Genomic DNA, 19,284 nt, shown 5'->3' with positions numbered 1-19,284 from the left:
AACAAGCTTGTCAAATGTTTAAAGTGTTTTTTGCTATTTAAGAATATTTAGGCCAGGTGCGGTGGCTCACACCTGTAATACCAGCACACTGGGAGGCCGAGGCAGGCGGATCACCTGAGGTCAGGAGTTTAAGACCAGCTTGACCAACGCGGTGAAACCCCATTTCTACTAAAAGTACAAAAATTAGCCGGGCATGGTGGCACACACCTGTAATCCCAGCTACTCAGGAGGCTGAGACAGGAGAATCGCTTGAACCCAGGAGGTGGAGGGTGCAGTCAGCCGAGATTGCGTCACTGCACTCCAGCCTGGGAAACAAAGTGAGGCTCTGTCTCAAAAAACAAACAACAAAAATATTTAATAACCACACATTAATTATAAAGTAAATGTATCACCCTAAAAACACCAAATTTCCACCCAAATCAAACCTCCCTGAACATAAACATATTATTCAATTCAATTTAAAACATAAAATATTGACTTATTTTAAAAGATTGATATGTCAATAAAGAATGTCAGCAGTGCTAAACAATATCGTTCTAATACTGATAACAATATTAGAACAATATTAATATTGTTCTAATGATTCTAGGTGCTACTTATTAAACGTACCCATATGTACCAGATACTATATTAAAACACCTGACATATATTAATATTATCTCATTTAATATAAAAATTATTATTCCTGTTTTGGAAATGAGAAAACTGAAGCTCAAAAAGTTCAAGCAACTTGCTTATCACAGATAAGATCTGAATCTAGGCATCTGATTTCAAAACTCTTCCCACCTTCTATACTGCTTGCCAGAAGTATTAACTATTCAACATGTCCAAATATAAACATTTTTCCTTTTTCCAGCTTTCCTCTTCTGCTTCCTTTTGCCCTTCTCCCTTATTTCTTTTATCCTGCCTTTGTCTGAAATCTAATAGTAATTTCCAAAAGCACTGTTTAGTCATGATGGTAACACTATACAAACCAGAGTTTTATATTCCCCTATCCTTTCTCTACAAAGATAATCCATAAAAATTACTAAGTACTAGTTAAGAACCACACAGGAAAGATTCTAATTACTTACCTTGGGAGGAAATTTTATATCTATATTAACATCACTACTTTTCAGAGCAAATCTAGTCAGAGATGAGCCATACAACCTAAGTGAACATTCTGGAATAAAGGAAAAACATCAAAGCATGAAATAGCATGCAAATATGAGAGATGTAAAAAAACAGCGACAGGAAAATTTCACACACTTCAGTTCTACGTCTTCCATTTCTAGTAAGACAATTATACAAGAAGGACACCCTTTCTAACTGATCTATAAAATAAAAAAATGGTTCCCAGTTACGAAGTGTAGGAACAGAGAAGGGAGAGAGAAACTACTCATAGAAGCTTAGTGTTTAAACAAAATTTTAGTAATAGTTCATTTAGAAATGACTAAGAATATGTTTAGCATTCAATATATAACAGTAACTAATGTACCAACTTAGCTATGGCTACTGTCACAAACTACATTTATTTATTCTTAAATATTTATGTAAGAGCACTTTGAGGAAAGGATCATAAACATTCAATGCCAATGCTTTTATAAAATACGAAGTGAAGCCAAGTCAGTTAATTCTGTAAACTTAAAACCCAAAACACTGTGGTTCTCAAGAGTTTATAGAAAAAAAAAAAAAAAGCAGTAACACACTACTTACAGCTTTCCCAGACTATGAAACATGTTATTCCAAAAATCATAATAAGGCAAATGTTAAAAAGATCTCACCAGAGGCCAATTTGAAAATAATATGATTGGGACAGATCAAGAAGATTTAGTTTCTTAGAAAGTTTAACTTCATCCTCAGTTGTATATATAAAAGTCTACTTTTCAAGTTCATAGAATGTCTGAAAGTCATTCAAGTCACTAAACCCATAAAAATTTCATTCCTTTTCTTATCATAGTAAATAATTTTTACATGTAACTTAAACAAGGATTCAATGTATTTTAGGTAGAAAGCCATATTATGATATAAATACTTTAAAAATTCCATTTTTAAATTTCAATTTTATATTCTTCCTTATAAATCTCAAAATGGATCTATATGAAAGTATAATTCATCAACTTTCCAAAATCCCTTTGGTGGGAAGAAATAAGTCTTATGTCAGATACATTTACTTTAACCCTATACTGATGCAAAAAAGATATGGGCTAAGCAAATAGTCCATATATAAATATCTAAAATAAATCTGACACTCCCTTATACCAAACAATAAGCTTTTTCTAAAGGCCCTATTAAAGTAAATTAATTTTTCCCCGCCATCAGGCAACAGAAATTTAGTTCAGTGACTGGACGAAATGTTTATACTGAAAATAACATAACAAAATAGTCCACTCAGAAATCAGTGATATTGAAAAACTAAAATATTTGACTGCTAAGAAATAATTCTACATCTGGCATTTTTAAAATCTTTTTTTCTTAGTACAAAAGTGTGCTGTGCCATAATTCTCAATTTCCTTGTGTGAAATATTTCCCTCAAAACTTCATTCATAAAACAATAAATTTTATCTACTTTTAAGGAGAAAAGAGAAGAAAAACATTAAGAAATGTACCCTAGTTCAAGAGGAGCAAGGGAAGAGTTCTGTGATTTTCAAAATCAAATATGAAATGTATTTCTACCTGGTAAAAATGTCGTTATAACCTTTGACATTTCCTCCACAATTTCCTGACGGACTCTGAGGTCATCATCTGTTATTCCATGTTCTTTTGCTAATTCAATGACTGCAACACTTAAAGCAGCCAAGTGGGCAGGGGAAGGAGGTGGCAGAGAACGAAGCTCACTTTCTTCTTGTTTTTCCTATTAATGTAATTATTCACAACAATAAAAACAAAAAAAGTTTCTATTTTAATGTTCTTATATTTAGCAGGGAAAGACAGAAATAAACTAACTCAACAAAAATATTCACCTTCCATCTACCAGATACCTACAATATGGAAGTGAACAAAAGAGAGACTTCTGCCTTTGGGAAGCAGGGTTTTGAGAATGAGAGGTACTGTGTGGGGAGGGGATGCTACTAAGTTTTTAAAAATTTGTTCCACTGTACTGTCTGCATAAATTCTGAAATGCTACATTAAAGCCAAGGTACCTTAAGTACAATACTTACTTGATGATTTTGTTGCACCAAGGCAGATTGTCTTAGACGTAGCAGAAAAGTCTTGAATCCTATCTAATCAGCATATACAGTATCAAGTTAAATGGTCACAGGAAAACTTCCTGCCTACTATTTACCGGTGATTTCTCTTTGTGATTTTATCCAACGCTATGCAAAATGTTCAAAAAACCTCTATTCTGCTAAAAGTTTTAAAGCCAATTTAAATCTAGGAGCTAAAAAGACACTTTGCTATATATATGCAATGACTTTTATTAATTAACGTATTTTCTGATTTAAAAAATGTTAATTACAAAAGCTACATAAAACACAGGAAAATACAAAGAAGAAAATAACCCACAATTTCATATCCTACTATCTCCTTCATTCTTTAACACAACTGAGCCACAATTATTCCCTTTTATTTAGTATTATTAACGCATCCCCTCCCCACACATGCATTTTCTATTAACATTTGTCACTCAAGAAACCATCTCTTATCTTTTGAAACATGACGCTCCCATCAGATATAATAGCCAAAGCTAGTTGGTTTCCCCACCCAATCAAATATACTTAAAGACTTTGGTCCATTCCTATTTTCACTAACTGTTACCATATTCAGACTTAACCTAAGTAAAGCTTACCTCAGGTACAGAATTATCAAACATGAGGGGCAAGTCAAACTCATTTTTCTAAGTCTCTGTGATCATTTCTGCAGTTCTTAATTATAATCTAAGTCTTAGATAAGCATCTAAGTTTCAGTCCAATTTTCTTTTCTTTTTTTTTTTTTTGAGACGGACTCTCGGTGTCGCCCAGACTGGAGTGCAGTGGCGCGATCTCAGCTCACTGCAGGCTCCGCGCCCCCAGGGTTCACGCCATTCTCCTGCCTCAGCCTCTTGAGTAGCTGGGACTACAGGCACCCGCCACCTCGCCCGGCTAATTTTTGTATTTTTAGTAGAGATGGGGTTTCACCGTGTTAGCCAGGATGGTCCCGATCTGACCTGGTGATCCGCCCACCTCGGCCTCCAAAAGTGCTGGGATTACAGGCATGAGCCACCGTGCCCGGCCGTTTCACTTAGGATCCATCCAAAGAACTAATAGCAACAGACTTAATGAAAAAATGATAAAAGGCCAGATGCAGCAGCTCACATGTGTAATCCCAGCACTTTGGGAGACCAAGGCAGGCGTATCACTTAAGGTCAGGAGACGCAGACAACCCTGGCCAACATGGCGTAACCCCGTCTCTAATAGAAATACAAAAATTAGGTGGGCATAGTAGCAGGCATGTGTCATATATGTATGACATTTTTCATGGAAATATAAAGATCAATCCTAAATTTACACGGACTCTCAAAGGACCCCAAATAGCCAAAACGATCCTGACAAAGAACAAAGCTGGAGGATTCACACTTACTGGCTGCAAAACGTACTACAAAGCTATAGTAATCAAAACAACATGGCCAGGTCAGGTAGCCCACACCTGTAATTCCAGCAACTTGGGAAGCCGAGGCAGGCGGATTGCTTAAGGTCAGGAGTTCAAGACCAGACAGGCCAACATGGAGAAACCCCATCTCTACTAAAAATACAAAAATTAGCCAGGCATGGTGGCACACAATGGTAATTCCAGCTACTCAGGAGGCTTAGACAGGAGAACTGCTTGAACCCGGAGGCAGAGGTTACAGTGAGCCAAGATCATGCCATTGCACTCCAGCCTGGGCAACAGAGCAAGACTCTGTCTCAAAACACAAAACACAACACAACAAAACAGTATGCGTACTAGCATAAAGACAGACATGGCTGGGCATGGTGGCTCATGCCAGTAATCCTAGCGCTCTGGGAGGCTGAGGTGGGAGGATCACCTGAGCCCAAGAGTTTGAGACCAGCCTAGGCAACGTGGTGAAACCCCATTTCTACAAAAAATACAAAAATTAGCTTGGCATGGTGGTGCCTGCCTGCAGTCCCACCTACTCAGGAGGCTGAGGTGAGAATGGCTTGAGCCCCGGAGGTGGAGGTTGCAGTGAGCTGACACTGCACCACTGCACTCCAGCTTGAGCGACAAACAAGACTTTGTTTCAAAAAAATAAAATAAAAATAAAGACAGACATACAGACCAATTGAATCAAACAGAGAGCCCAGGCCAAGCGTGATGGCTCACGCCTATAAGCACTTTGGGAGGCAGAGGTGGGTGGATCATTTGAGGTCAGGAGTTCAAGACCAGCCTGGCCAACATAATGAAACCCCGTCTCTACTAAAAAAAAAATAATAAAAAAAAAATAATTTTTTATATATATATTAGCTGGGTGTGGTGGTGCATGCCTGTCTGTAATCCCAGCTACTTGGGAGGCTGAGGCAGGAGAACTGCTTGAGTCAGGGAGGTGGAGGTTGCAGTGAGCTGAGATCATGCCATTACACTCCAGCCTGGGCAACAGAGCTAGACTCTGCTCAAAAAAAAAAGAACAGAGCGCCCAGAAATAAACCCTGGCATGTATGGTCTAATGATTTTTGACAAGGGTGCCAAGAACACTCAATGGGGAAAGGACAGTTTTTTCAACAAATGTTGCTGGGAAAACTGAGTATCTACATGTAAAAGAATGAAGCTGGACTCCAACCTTAGATCATATACAAAAATTAACTCAAAATGGATCAAAGACCTAAATGTCAGAAACTAAAGCTAGGCCAGGTATAGTGGCTCAAAGTTGTGATACTCTGGGAGGCCAAGGCAGGAGGATTGCTGAAGCCAAGGAATTTGAGATTAGCCTGGGCAACATAGTTGAGACTCCACCTCTACAAAAATAAAAAATTAGGCCAGGCACGGTGGCTCACGCTTGTAATCCCAGCACTTTGGGAGGCTGAGGCGGGTGGATCACCTGAGGTCAGGAATTCAAGACCAGCCCGACCAACATGGTGAAACTCTATCTCTACTAAATACAAAAAATTAGCTGGGCATGGTGACAGATGCCTGTAATCCCAGCTACTTGGGAGACTGAGGCAGCAGAACTGCTTGAACTCAGGAGGCGGAGGTTGCAATGAGCCGAGATTGTGCCATTGCACTCCAGCCTGGGCAACAAGAATGAAACTGTCTCAAAAAAATAAAAATAAATAAAAAATTAGCCAGGCATGGTGGCACACGCTTGTGGTCCCAGCTACTTGGAAGGCTGAGGCAGGAGGATCACTTGAGCGCAGGAGGTAGAGGCTACAGTGAGCCATGACTGTACTCCAGCCTGGACAACAAAGAGAAACCTCATTTCAAAAACAAAAAAAGGAAAGAAAGATACTAAAACCTACATTTATAGCTATAAAACCATAACTAAGAAATGTAAAATCATAAAACTCCTAGAAAAAAATAGAAGGGAAGTTTCATGACATTGGATTTGGCAATGATTTCTTGAATATGACACAAAAGACATAGGCAACAAAAGTAAAAGCAGATAAATTAGACTGGACAAAATTTAGAACTTTTGTTCATCGAAAGACACTACTGACAGAGTAAAAAGACAACCCACAGAATGGAAGAACATATTTGCAATAATGTATCTGATAAGGGATTAATATCCAGAATATATAAATAATCCCTTAAACTCAACAATAAGAAAACAAACAACCCAATTCAAAAGTGAACAAAGGATTTGAATAAACATTTCTCCAAAGATATACAAATGCCAAATAAGTACATGAAAAGATGCTAAATATCACTAATCATTAGAGAAATGCAAATCAAAAGCACAATGAAATACCACTTCATATCCATCAGGATTGCTATTATGAGGGTTGGAGGGGAGGGGCAGAAAACAGGAGTTGGTGTGAATGTGGAGAAATTGGAACCCTTGTGCATTGCTGGTAAAGATGTACAATGATGTAACCACTGTGGAAAACAGCATGGCAATCCCAAAAAACTAAACATGGATTTACCATTTGACCCAGCAATTCCAATTCTGGGTATATACAAAAAACAAATGGAAAAAGGAACTCAAATAGGTATTTGTACATCGATGTTCACAGCAACATTATTCACAACAGCCAAATGGTGGAAACAACCCAAATGTCCATCCATGGATGAAATGATTCACAAAACATGGCATACAGATACAATGGAATATTATTCAACCTCAAAAAGGAAAGAAATTCTGACAGATGCTACAACACGGTTGACCTGAAGACATGCTAAGTGAAATAACACTAAAGGATAAATAATGTATGATTCCATTTATATGGGGTACCTACGATAGACAAGCAAATAGAAACAGAAAATAGAATGGTGGTTACTAGGGGCTGCAGGGAGAGGGGAATGGGGAGTTATTGCTTAATGGATACAGAGTTTCAGTATAGAATGACGAAAAAGTTCCTTAATGGATACAGAGTTTCAGTATAGAATGATGAAAAAGTTCTGAATGAAGGTGGACAGTGAAGATGATTGCAAAACAATGTAAATGTACTTAATGTCACTAAACTGTACACTTAAAAATGGTTAAAATGGTAAATTTTATCTTATATATATTTTACCACAATAAAAAATTTCAAAAAAAAAAAACCTTCAATGCGCCAATAAGACAATGCAACATCTTCTTAACATGGAATATAAAGCATTTTGGTCTCAATTTGTATTTCTAGGCCTTCCTCCAACCATTCCCTCCACCCTCTCCAATATTTTTGACAGACATCCACATTTAAACAGTCACCAGTCTCCAAATACTCTATGTGCCATTGGGCCTCCATGCCTTTAAATCATTTTGTCCCCTATGTATATCCACCTGGTAAAACTTTTAAGTTATAGCTTAAAAGTCAAATATTCAGTGAACCCTTAATGTCTTTCTTTTCCAACATAACAAAATGCTCCACTTAAATCATGATTAATACTACCACCTGTGCTCTGAATTCCATCCTTCTTTACCCACTCAGTAATAATCTCCTTCTCCTTAAACATTACACAATCTACTAGTCTGTGTTTTCATTAAGTAAGCCCTCTTAGCCCTCTTTTTTTTTTGAGACGGGATCTCACTCTGTCACCCAGGTTGGAGTGCAATTGAGTAATCTCTGCTCACTGCAATCTCCACCTCCCAGATACAAGCGCTCCTCCACCTAAGCCTCTCAAGTAGCTGGGACCACAGGCACGTGCCACCACGCCCAGCTAATTTTTTGTATTTTTGGTAGAGATGGGGTCTCACTATGTTGCCCAGGCTGGTCTCAAACTCCTGAGCTCAGGAGATCCACCTTCCTCGGCCTCCCAAAGTACTAGGATTACAGGCATGAGCCACCAAGCCCGGCACATTAAGTAAGCACTCTTTGCCTCTACACTAACAGCAACAACTATCATTTACTGAGTACCTACTATGGACCTGGCATCGTGCCAAGTGCTTTACAGCTGTTATGTCATTTAATTCTCACAATATCACTCCCCAGATAGATACTACCAAAACCATTTTATACATAAGAATACTGAGGCTTACAGATGTTAAATATCGTCCTACAACTACAAGGTGGAACTGAGAATTAAATCTAGTTCTAACCCCAACCCGTATGCTCTTTCCACTTCATTTAAATCATTAATCAACAAATATTTATGGAACAACTATATGCCAGGTACTGTGCTAAGACGGGAAAAAAATAATGCATATAATCCCAGCCCTCATGGAGCTTACAGTCGAGAGAAAGATTAATTAAATGATTATTTAAATTAAAAAATTAAAACTGTGATAAGAATTTTACTGCCAAATTAAAAGAAAAAAAAATTGTGTGCCAGTCTAGCTACTACCAATCTTCCTTTCTTTTCTGCACAATTAAGTTTCCTGAAAGTTGAGTCTATTCTCCTTTTATTTCCTTATCCCTTCTCACTCAAAACTATGTCTTTTTTAGTTCTAAAGCAGAAACTGTTCTTCCCAGGATTATCAAAACTTCCTTAGTTGCCAAATCTGACATTTTACATTTTTGTTTATTTTTTAATTGACAGGATTTTGCTACGTGGCCCTGTATGGACCCAAACCCCTGGGCTCAAGCAATCCTCCCACCTCAGCATCCTGAGTAGCTGAGACTACAGGCACCAAATCAGACATCTTTAAGCTTTTAGATTATTTCTATCTATATTATCACATTTTCAACTACCATCTTGAAACTTTCTTTTAGCTTCTCTAACACCTTTCTCTCTCTATTTTTCCTATTATTCTACTCATTCACCAATCTATTCACTGTTCTTCCTCTACTAGTCCCTTAAATGTTTGTATTCCTTGACATTCTGTCCTTACTCATTTGGTGACCTCATCCACAACTATAATTTCAACTGCTGAAGTTTACCAAACCTGAATCTCCAACTGCTAATATAAGTTCCAGATCCTTATATTCAAATGACTGTGGGACATCTCTACTTGAAATGTTCCATAAGTGTCTCAAACTGAGAATGTTATGAAACATTTTTTATTTCTGCTAAGTAAATGGCACCACAATCTATGATAACATCTCAAATCAGACACCTTATGATCATTCAAGACATCCTAGGCCTCTACTCCCACAATTCTACATCCTGAATCTCTCTTAAAACTCAACTCCCTTCTCACTAACTACTATTTCAGGTCAGTGTTCATCACAGCTTAACTAGATTAAGCTGGTCTCCCCAAACAGACCCTTCTCAGGCTTCTTTCACAGAGGCCAGAGTGAGTGACCTTGCAAAAATACACGTTATGGCCAGGCGCAGTGTTTCACACCAGTAATCCCAGCACTTTGGGAGGCTGAAGTGGGCGGATCATGAGGTCAGGAGTTTGAGACCAGCCTGGCCAACATGGTGAAACCCCGTCTCTACTAAAAATACAAAAATAAGCCAGGCATGGTGGCATGCACTTGTAATCCCAGCTACTCGGGAGGCTGAGGCAGAAGAACTGCTCGAACCGAGGAGGCGGAGGTTGCAGTGAGATGAGATAGTGCCACTGCACTTCAGTCTGGGTGACAGAGCAAGGCTCTATCTCGAAAAAAAACGAACATGTTATTAAACTCCATAATGCTCAAAATAAAATCCAAATACTCTAACACAGAACACAAATGCAAAATCAAAACTATCTATCAAGCAATAACTCCCCATTTCCCCCTCCTCCAAGCCTATGGCAAGCACTATTCTGTCTCTGATTCTGACCACTCTAAAAACCTCATATAAGTGGAATCATACACTATTTTTCGCTTTCTAAAAGGCTTATTTAACTTAGCATAATTTCCCAAGGTTCATCCATGTTGTTGCATATTGCAGAATTTCCATCCTTTTTAAGGCTGACTAATATTCCATTGTATCAATACCACACATTTTGCTTATCTATTCATCCATCAATGGATATCTGAATTGCTTCCACATACTAACTATTGTGAATAATGTTGCCATGAACCTGGGTGTATAAATATCTCTTTGAAATCCTGCTTTCAATTCTTTTAAGTGTATACCCAGAAGTGAAATTACTGGATCATACTGTAGTTCTATTTTTAATTTGTTGAAGAACCACTGTACTCTTTTCCATGGCAGCTACACTACTTTCATACCTGTCTTTTTTCCTAATCTTGGGGGGACAGCATTCAGTCTTTCATAGTTAAGTATGATGATAACTGTTAGTTTTTTGTAGTTTTTGTTTTTTTTTTAACAGGGTCTCATTATATTGCCCAGGCTGATCTCAAACTCCTAGGTTCAAACAACCAAAGGAGCTGGGACTAACACACCCAGCTTTGTAGATGTCTTTATCATGTTATAGAAGTCGTCTTCTACTCCCAGTTTGCTTAGACTTTTTTTTTTTTTCTTTTTTTTGAGACAGAGTATCACTCTGCCACCCAGGCTGGAGTGCAGTGGCGCCATCTCAGCTCACTGCAACCTCTACCTCCGGGATTCAAGCGATTCTCCTGCCTCAGCCTCTCGAGTAGCTGGAATTACAGGTGCGGGTCACCAAGCCCGGCTAATTTTCGTATTTTTAGTGGAGAGGGGGTTTCGCCACATTGGCCAGGCTGGTCTCGAATTCCCAACCTCAGGTGATCTGCCTGCCTCAGCCTCCCAAAGTGCTGGGATTACAGGCATGATCCACCGCACCCGGCCGTGCTTAGACTTTTTATCAAAGCATTTTTGAAAACACTTTTTCAGCATCTACTGAGATAATCACATAGTTTTCTCTGTTTGCTAACACAGTAAATCACAATGAGCGGGGTTTTTTTTGTTTTTGTTGTTTTTTGAGATGAAGTCTTGCTCTGTTGCCCAGGCTGGAGTGCAGTGGCACGATCTGAGCTTACTGCAACCTCAAATTCCTGGGTTCAGCCTCCCAAGTAGCTGGGATTTCAGGCATGAGCCACCATGCCCGGCTAATTTTTGTATTTTTAGTAGAGACGAGGTTTCACCATGTTGGCCAGGCTGGTCTCGAACGCCTAACTTCAGGTGATCCACCCTCCTCAGCTTCCCAAAGTGCTAGGATTACAGGCGTGAGCCACTGCGCCCGGCCAATGAGCGATTTTTTAATGTAAAACTAACACTGCACTCCTGGAATAAAACCCCACTTGATCATGACATATTCATTCCTTTAATATGCTATTGGATTCAATTGGCTAAAGTCATATTTAGAATTTTTGCATCTATGTTCATGAGGAGTTTTGGTCTAAAGTTTTCTTTCTTTTTTTTTCTCCCGTCGGAGTCAACAAGTTAAGAATAGTTTTCCTTTATTGTAATATATGTCTCTGGTTTGAATATCAGAGTTATGTGGACCTCATATTCACAGACTGAACTGGGAGGTATTTCTCCTCTTCAGTGTTCTGGAAAAATTTGTACAGAACAAGTACATGTATATTGATCAATTATCCCAGAGCTCATTGACTTTTTTTTTTTCTTTTTAATTTTTTCTTTCTGTGTTTCACTCTGGTGGTTTCCACTGCTATATCTTCAAGAGTTCACTAACCTTTTCTTTTGCAATGTTTGATGTACTATTATTCCTACCCAATATAGTTTTAATCTTAGATGTTGTAGTTTTCATTTCTAAAAGTCCTGTTCATATCTTTTTTATATTTTCCCTGTCTCTACTTCATCTCTGGAACATCAAGAATACAGTTATATTAACTGTCTTACTGTCCTTCTCTGCTAATCCTAACAATGGCGTCAGTTCAAGGTCAGTTATTATAGCTGACTTTTCTCTTCATCATGATTTGTATTTTCCTGCCTCTTTGCATGCCTGATAATCTTTGACTAAATGCCACATTATGTGAACTTTTTTCAGTGATGAGTATTTTTGTATTTCTGTAATATTCCTAAGCTTTGTTCTGTAATGACATTAAATACTTGGAAACCATTTATCATTTTGAATCTTGCCTTTAAAATATTTTATGTAGGACCAGACTACATTTAGTTTAGGGCTAAATATCCCTACTACTGAAACAAGGTTCTTCTGAGTACTCTACCCAGTGTCCCATGAAGCATGAGGCTTTCCAGTCTGGATAGGAAGAAGTCCTGTATGAGCACCAATCACTGGTCTAATTTCCTCTGACAGTTCTTTTCCTGGGTTCAGGAAGCTTTTTCATATGCATGCACCAATCAGCATTGTGCTGAAGAGGATCATCCACAGTTCTCTGGATTTCTTTTTGTGCAGTTTTCTCATTTTAGTTACACTGTCCTGTGAATTCCAGCTATCTTGGACTTAGTGCACTCTAAGGTCCCTCTCTTCAACTGTGAGAGTCCACTGGGTTCCCTTCCCTATAGTGCAACCTAGAAACTCTCAAGCTGGAGCCAACATTGGGCTCAGGCCATTTGTTTTTCATTCATTGACTCTTCTTTGTCGCCTGAAAACCACTGCTTCATATTTCTGTATTTTTTTTTTTGTCATTTCAAGGGAAAAGTAAATCCACTGTTACTCTAACTTCACCAAAAGTATAAGTCCTATATGGCTGCATTCAAGTTTGCTTTCTTTTTGTTCGTTTCTGTAATGTTCTAAAGTTTCCCTATATGGGCTGAGCATCCCTTATCTGAAAATCCAAAATGTGAAATGCTTCAAAATCTGAAACTTTTTGAACACCAACATGATGCTCAAAGGAAATGCTCATTAAAGTATAATGCAAATATTCCAAAATCTGAAAAACTCCAAAATACTTTGGTCCCAAGCATTTAGGATAAGGTATACTCAATCTGTAATGTGTATAGGTATAGTTTTCCTTTTTTTTTTTTTTTGGTGATAGTCTCGCTCCCTCGCCCAGACTAAAGTGAAGTGGTGTGATCTTGGCTCGCTGCAGCCTCCACCTCATGAGTTCAAACAATTCTCATACCTCAGCCTCCCAAGAAGCTGGGATTACAGGCACATGCCACCATGCCCAGCTAATTTTTATGTATTTTTAGTAGAAACAGGGTTTCGCCACATTGCCCAGGCTGGTCTCAAACTCCTGGGCTCAAGCAATTCACCTGCCTCAGCCTCCCAAAGTGCTGGGATTACAGACCTTCGCCACTGCACCCAGCCTAGGTATGATTTTCTTTCCAAGTTTCTTGCTTGCCCAGGTGAAACCCCGTCTCTATCAAAAACACAAAAATCAGCCAGGCATGGTATGCCTGTAATCCTAGCTACCTGGGAGGCTGAGGCAGGGTAATCACTTAAACCTGGGAGGCAGAGGTTACAGTGAGCCAAGATTGCACCACTGAACTCCAGCCTGGAAGACAGAGTGAGACTCTGTCTCCAAAAAAAAAAAAAGTTTCTTGCTTGCAAGCCCGAGCTTCCTAGAACTAATGATAGGCATCTTCTGACATTTCTGGAAAATTCCTAATTATTATCACCTAAACTACTCCCTTGTCCCTGTTCTATCTGCTTCAGTTCATTTGTTTTTTTCAAGAAAACTATGTTGCGCACCTACTGTTGTCAGACACTGTCCTAAGCAACTCAGAAACAAAAATAACTAAATATGCCTTCTAGAACACTGCATATTGAAGTCTAGAAGGGAAAAGAAGGTAGACAGCCAGAATACAATGTGTTAGATTTTCTGATCAAAATATGTGGAAGTTGTTATGGGGGCACAGAGAAGGAGTATCCAACCCAGACTTGCTGAGAGGGTCAGGTAGAATATTTCTTAAAGACGATACACGAGCTAAGACTTAGAGATAAGTAAGAGGTTACACAGTATTATTATTGCTGTTGTAACTTTAAAAAGAAAAAACTAAATAGCTAATTTACTAATACATTTTTAAAAGAACTCTATTCATATCTATGTCTATGGGATATTTCAATAGAAATAACTGAAAAATTACAAATTCCCAAAGCTTATAAGTTTCTTAATAGTCTGCACTTCTCCAGCTTCACATCACACCACTTTCCCCCAGCTCTCTTTGTTCCAATCATACTAGACTTAAAGTTAGTCATATGCCATGCCTTTTCCTGCCTAAAGACTTCTAATTCATGCTGCTTTTTGTGTAAAATGCTCTCCCACTTACTCTTCTAGGCCACTCACCTTTTTGCCATTTAAACTACTACTTCATTCAAATGTCACTTTCTCAGAGAAACCTCCCCTGTTCTAGATCAAGTAAAATATCCTCGTACACCTCCTTAGCACAATCTTCCCCCTCTAACAAGACTCATTATATTTAAATCTTTATTCAACGCATGCCTTCATCAATTCTTAGAAAATCTGAGGGCAGGAACCACAACTATCTTATTCACCACTGCCTAGAACTAGCACACAAGAACTCAATAAACATCAGTTGGATGGACTAATTGTACCTAACAGCTCTAAACTTAGGAATCAACATTCTACAGGATGAGCAAACCGGTCTCAACAAGGTTCCTTCCTGATTATCTCAGATAAGGAAGGCAACAATAGCTTCCAAAGCTATCACTTCAGTTACTAATATAAGATTGGACAAATATTTCATTTTTAGTTTCACAGATAAAAAATATTCGATATGGTTTTACAACTTGAAAAATAAATAAAAGTATTTTTTAAAAAGAACTTACCAAAATATTTTTCTTATGTCGTTTCTCCTTTATATGTTTATGAGCCCCCTGGATATTTTCAATGTGAATTAAGCAAAGTTTGCATAGATACCGACAATTGGTATATTCTGGTGATCGCTGAAGAGACAAATTTAAAAAATGCACTTTATTCAGAAAACAGAGGAGTACACTATTGACTATATAAGTGAATAATACAATTATGTAAGTCGACAGAAATAAGCACTGAAGGTTTTTTCTTTATCCTTTCCTTCTTCTAAAGTAATAGTTTTTAATAAACTTGTATACCAAAGAGATAGTAGTCCTTTTTCAAAATAGTTATCATAGAAGATTACATACTAACTTTAATACAATATCTAACAATATCACGGTAATGCTAAATTATGTTTAATATTCACCTACTATCATCTTTAGAATCCAGTGTAAGAAAAGCAGTTGGGCCGAATGTGGTGGCCATGCCTGTAATCCCAGCACCTTGGGAGGACGACGCTGGCAGATCACCTGAGCTCAGGAGTTGAAGACCAGCCTGGACAACATGGAGAAACCCATTCTCTACTAAAAATACAAAATTTAGCCGTGCATGGTGGCGCAGGCTTGTAATCCCAGCTACTCTGGTGGCTGAGGTGGAAGAACTGTCTCAGCTGTCTCAGCCTGGGAGGCAGAGGTTGCAGCAGCGAGCCTAGATCGCATCACTGCACTCAAGCCTGGGCAACAGAGCAAGACCTCGTCTTAACAAAAAAAAAAAAAAAAAAAAAGAAAAGAAAAGAAAAGAAAAGTGGTCTTGCTATTTAGTCTTATTCCAATGTTGTCCCCAAAACTGATTTCAAACTTAACTTGCAGCCATTTTGATTACCATAAAAAAATAAAATCTGCCCTCAAATTGGGGATTTCAAAAGAATGGCCCACAAATATCTAAGAAATTTCAAAAGTTGAGTTTGAAAAACACTCCAATCACAGTATCATGGGGATAAATGAATAACCTCTTGAGGTCACTACTGAAGGGAATAACAATTCTAACACACTATCAGTCACAGAACGTCACTCATACTTCGTGTCTGTATTCTCAAAATACTAATAAAACTTAGTAATTACTGAATACCTGTTATGTGCCAGGCACTATGCTAGGTGTTTGACATACAATTTATCATTTTAATTCCCCTAATCATCCGATTAAATTGGCATTATTTTCATCTTATAGATGTGAAAACAAAAGCCCATAGAACCTGCACCTTTTACAAGGGTATAGCAGTATTAAGTGGAAGACACTGAATTTAAATTCCTGTACACCTGAATCTGAAGTCAACATTCTACGCAGATTACACAATAAAAAATTACAAACACACAATAAATACATGTGGAATTTTAAAAGTTTCTAATGCCTTACACTGAAACTTTAGCAATGCCTAGTTTTTATTTCAGATTGATTTATGATATTCAACAGGCTTCAGCTTCTGACAAAAAGATTCTTTCACCTCAGAAAATTACATAATTTCTTTTAAATGAGAAACTGGCTCCAAATTTAGCAACAATCCTGCTACAGACTAAAAATAAATATAGCCATCCCTTATAGAGTATTAACCTTTCAACAACCCTATCAGAACTCCCCATTTTATTGGCAAACTAAATCTCAGGGATTAATTTGCCCAAGGCAACAAGTAAATAAGAAAAGTTGGCTCAATCTAGTTATTTCAATTCTCTAGCATAAAAATTCTGTCAAATCAGTTCCTGTTGGAGAATGAATTAAGTCCTCAAAGAAAACGCTACCTCTTAGTTTCAAAACAACTACTTCTTTACTCGTCAAATATATTCTGAGCTCATATTATACAGCAAATATTTTTCTAGGAGCTGGGGATAAGAGCAGTAAATAAAATAGAAATCCCTGTCTATATGAATTTACGTTATAGTGTAAGGAGACAGGTAATAAACAAATGCACAAATATGCTTGGGGTCGGGGGAGTTACTGCTTTTTAAAAGTAGAGACATCACTTAAGACCTTATTGATAAAGTAACTTTAAGGAAGTGAAGAATTAAGCTGTGTGGATATCTGAAGAGACACATTTCAAGCAGAGGGAAAAGTGAATGCCAAGGCCCTGAGGCAGGAAGGTACCTAAAATATTTGAGAAACTACAAAAAAGTTAGCATAACTGGAACAGAGAGCTAATAGGGGACGGATCACAAAATCCCTTGTGAAGACTCTGGCTTTTATTCTAAGTATGAGGGAAAGCCATTGAAGGTTTATAAGCAGAGAATTACAAGATCTAATTTATATATTAAAAGGATCATTTGCTTTCTATATTGAGAATAGAAGCAGGAAAAGGCCATTGCAGTTAACAGCATAATTCAATAATCCAAAAAAGAGATTATGTTGGCTTAGTTCAAGGTGAGAGTGGTGAAGGTGGTAAAAAGGGTTGCTTTCAGGAGTTGAAAGCATACATACAAAATACCTAAAGCCCTGTGTACGGATGAGGTCACTCAGGAAGTCATGAAATCAATCATATAAACTTTTCAATTGTAAAATGTTAGCAGACCAAAGACAAGTCTACCAAGAAAATCTTGGTATTACACTGAATGGGGAGTCAGAAGGCTTCGGAGGACGTCTCAACTGACCTTGAATAAAGCTGTATCACTGCAGCCTGATTCTATCTCCTTATTTATAATAGAAAACTGCCCTACCTGGTAAAATAATTCAGTTCTACAAGTAGCTCATCTTTATTTCTTACTACATACCAGGACTTGTGCTAAAAACTTTACTTGTATTATCTTATTTAATCCTCATAATAGTTCTATGAGCTAGGTGTTATAATTGTTATCAATCCCATTTTACTGATGAGTAAACTGATGTTTAAAGAATTTAAATAATTTATCCAAGGTTATCCAACCAATAAGTGGCAGAGCTAGACCCAATGACTCCAAAATCCATGCACTTGACCACTGTGCACAGTCTAATTACCAACCAACCACTTCGTGCAAGGCACATACTGGGCACAACATAAAATCAGACAAAACTGCTCTCATTATCATAAACTTTCTAGTTTCACAGAAAAAAATACATTAAAAAAGTTAAACACTTTTTATTATATTTTATTTTACTATTAAACAAACCAACTAGTAAATCTTTACCTTTCTGCAAACAAGCTAGAACAAAGATTTCTGGGTATTTCCAACTCAATATTTAACATTCAACCATAGGAAAATTTACCCTTCTGATCTAATGGTTTGGACTTATTTCTTCTTTGGTACAGAGCAAAAATCTACAGTCTACATCTTTATTCCTCAATTAGATAATCTATGGAAACACTGAACCAAAGGACCTGAAGAAATAATAATAAAAAAAAAACCTGGGAATATTCTTAATGAGTGTCTAAATTTGGTAAAGAAAAATGTTAATTAAGAGGACAAGCCAGTTGTGGTAGCGCATGCCTGTAGTCCCAGCTACCTGGGAGGCTGAGGCATGAGAATCACTTGAACCTGGGAGGCAGAGGTCGCAGTGAGCCGAGATCGCGCCACTGCACTCCAGCCTGGGAGACAGAATGAGGCCCTGTCTCAAAAAAAAAAAGAATTTGCCCGAGTAAAATGGCTCACACCTGTAAACTCAGCACGTTGGGAGGCCGAGACCAGTCTGGGCAACCTGGCAAAACACTATTTCTAAAAAAATACAAAAAACTAGCAGGCTTGGTGGCACATGCCTGTAGTCCCAAGCTACTCGGGAGGCTGAGGTACCTGAACCTGGGAGGTCAAGGCTGCAATGAGCCATTATTGAACCACTGCAATTCAGCCTGGGCAACCAGAATGAGACCCTGTCTCAAAAAAAAAAATAAATAAAAAAGTACAATGAATTGTACCAAGTTCAAGAGGCCAAATAATTAAAAAAAAAAAAAAAAAAGAGTACAATGAATTGAAAATAAGTTTGGAGGGCATGAGAAATAAAGAGGTAGAAAGAAAAGGGATTACAAATATCTACGCTGGTACTGGCACGGTAACTTTACATCATTACCGACTATATAAATTGAACAACAAATAAAATGTTTTCCAATGCTTCCAAGCTTTATTTTCACCCCAGGCCATTTTTCCTACTACCGTCAAATACCTATTCCATCCCAACTTCTTCCTTCTTTCAATAACAACTGACCTTTCCTGCTTCATTCCTATGTAACTTCCCAACCAGTTCTCTGCTTATTTTTCTTGAAAACACAGTTTTTCGTATTTCCTTTATACATGCAATTTACCTACACCACCCTTCT

General features: G+C 37.9%; 1 protein-coding gene across 23 annotated transcripts in view; it reads right to left on the bottom strand.

The window, feature by feature from the left end:
• Window positions 1-19,284, bottom strand: part of TUT4 (terminal uridylyl transferase 4) — a 129,551-nt gene that overhangs the window by 71,013 nt on the left and 39,254 nt on the right. For all 23 annotated transcript variants that reach the window (XM_009250301.4, XM_009250279.4, XM_002810819.6 and 20 more), the window contains exons 4-6: window positions 15,047-15,163; window positions 2,656-2,833; window positions 1,074-1,162 (exon numbers count right to left, since the gene is read on the bottom strand). In XM_009250301.4, coding sequence (XP_009248576.1) covers window positions 1,074-1,162; window positions 2,656-2,833; window positions 15,047-15,163 — 384 coding nt within the window. The remainder of the gene's footprint in view (window positions 1-1,073; window positions 1,163-2,655; window positions 2,834-15,046; window positions 15,164-19,284) is intronic.

Source organism: Pongo abelii, chromosome 1 (assembly GCF_028885655.2).
Source record: "Pongo abelii isolate AG06213 chromosome 1, NHGRI_mPonAbe1-v2.0_pri, whole genome shotgun sequence".
Classification (NCBI taxonomy): domain Eukaryota; kingdom Metazoa; phylum Chordata; class Mammalia; order Primates; family Hominidae; genus Pongo; species Pongo abelii.
This window is presented reverse-complemented; position numbering and strand designations above follow the sequence as displayed.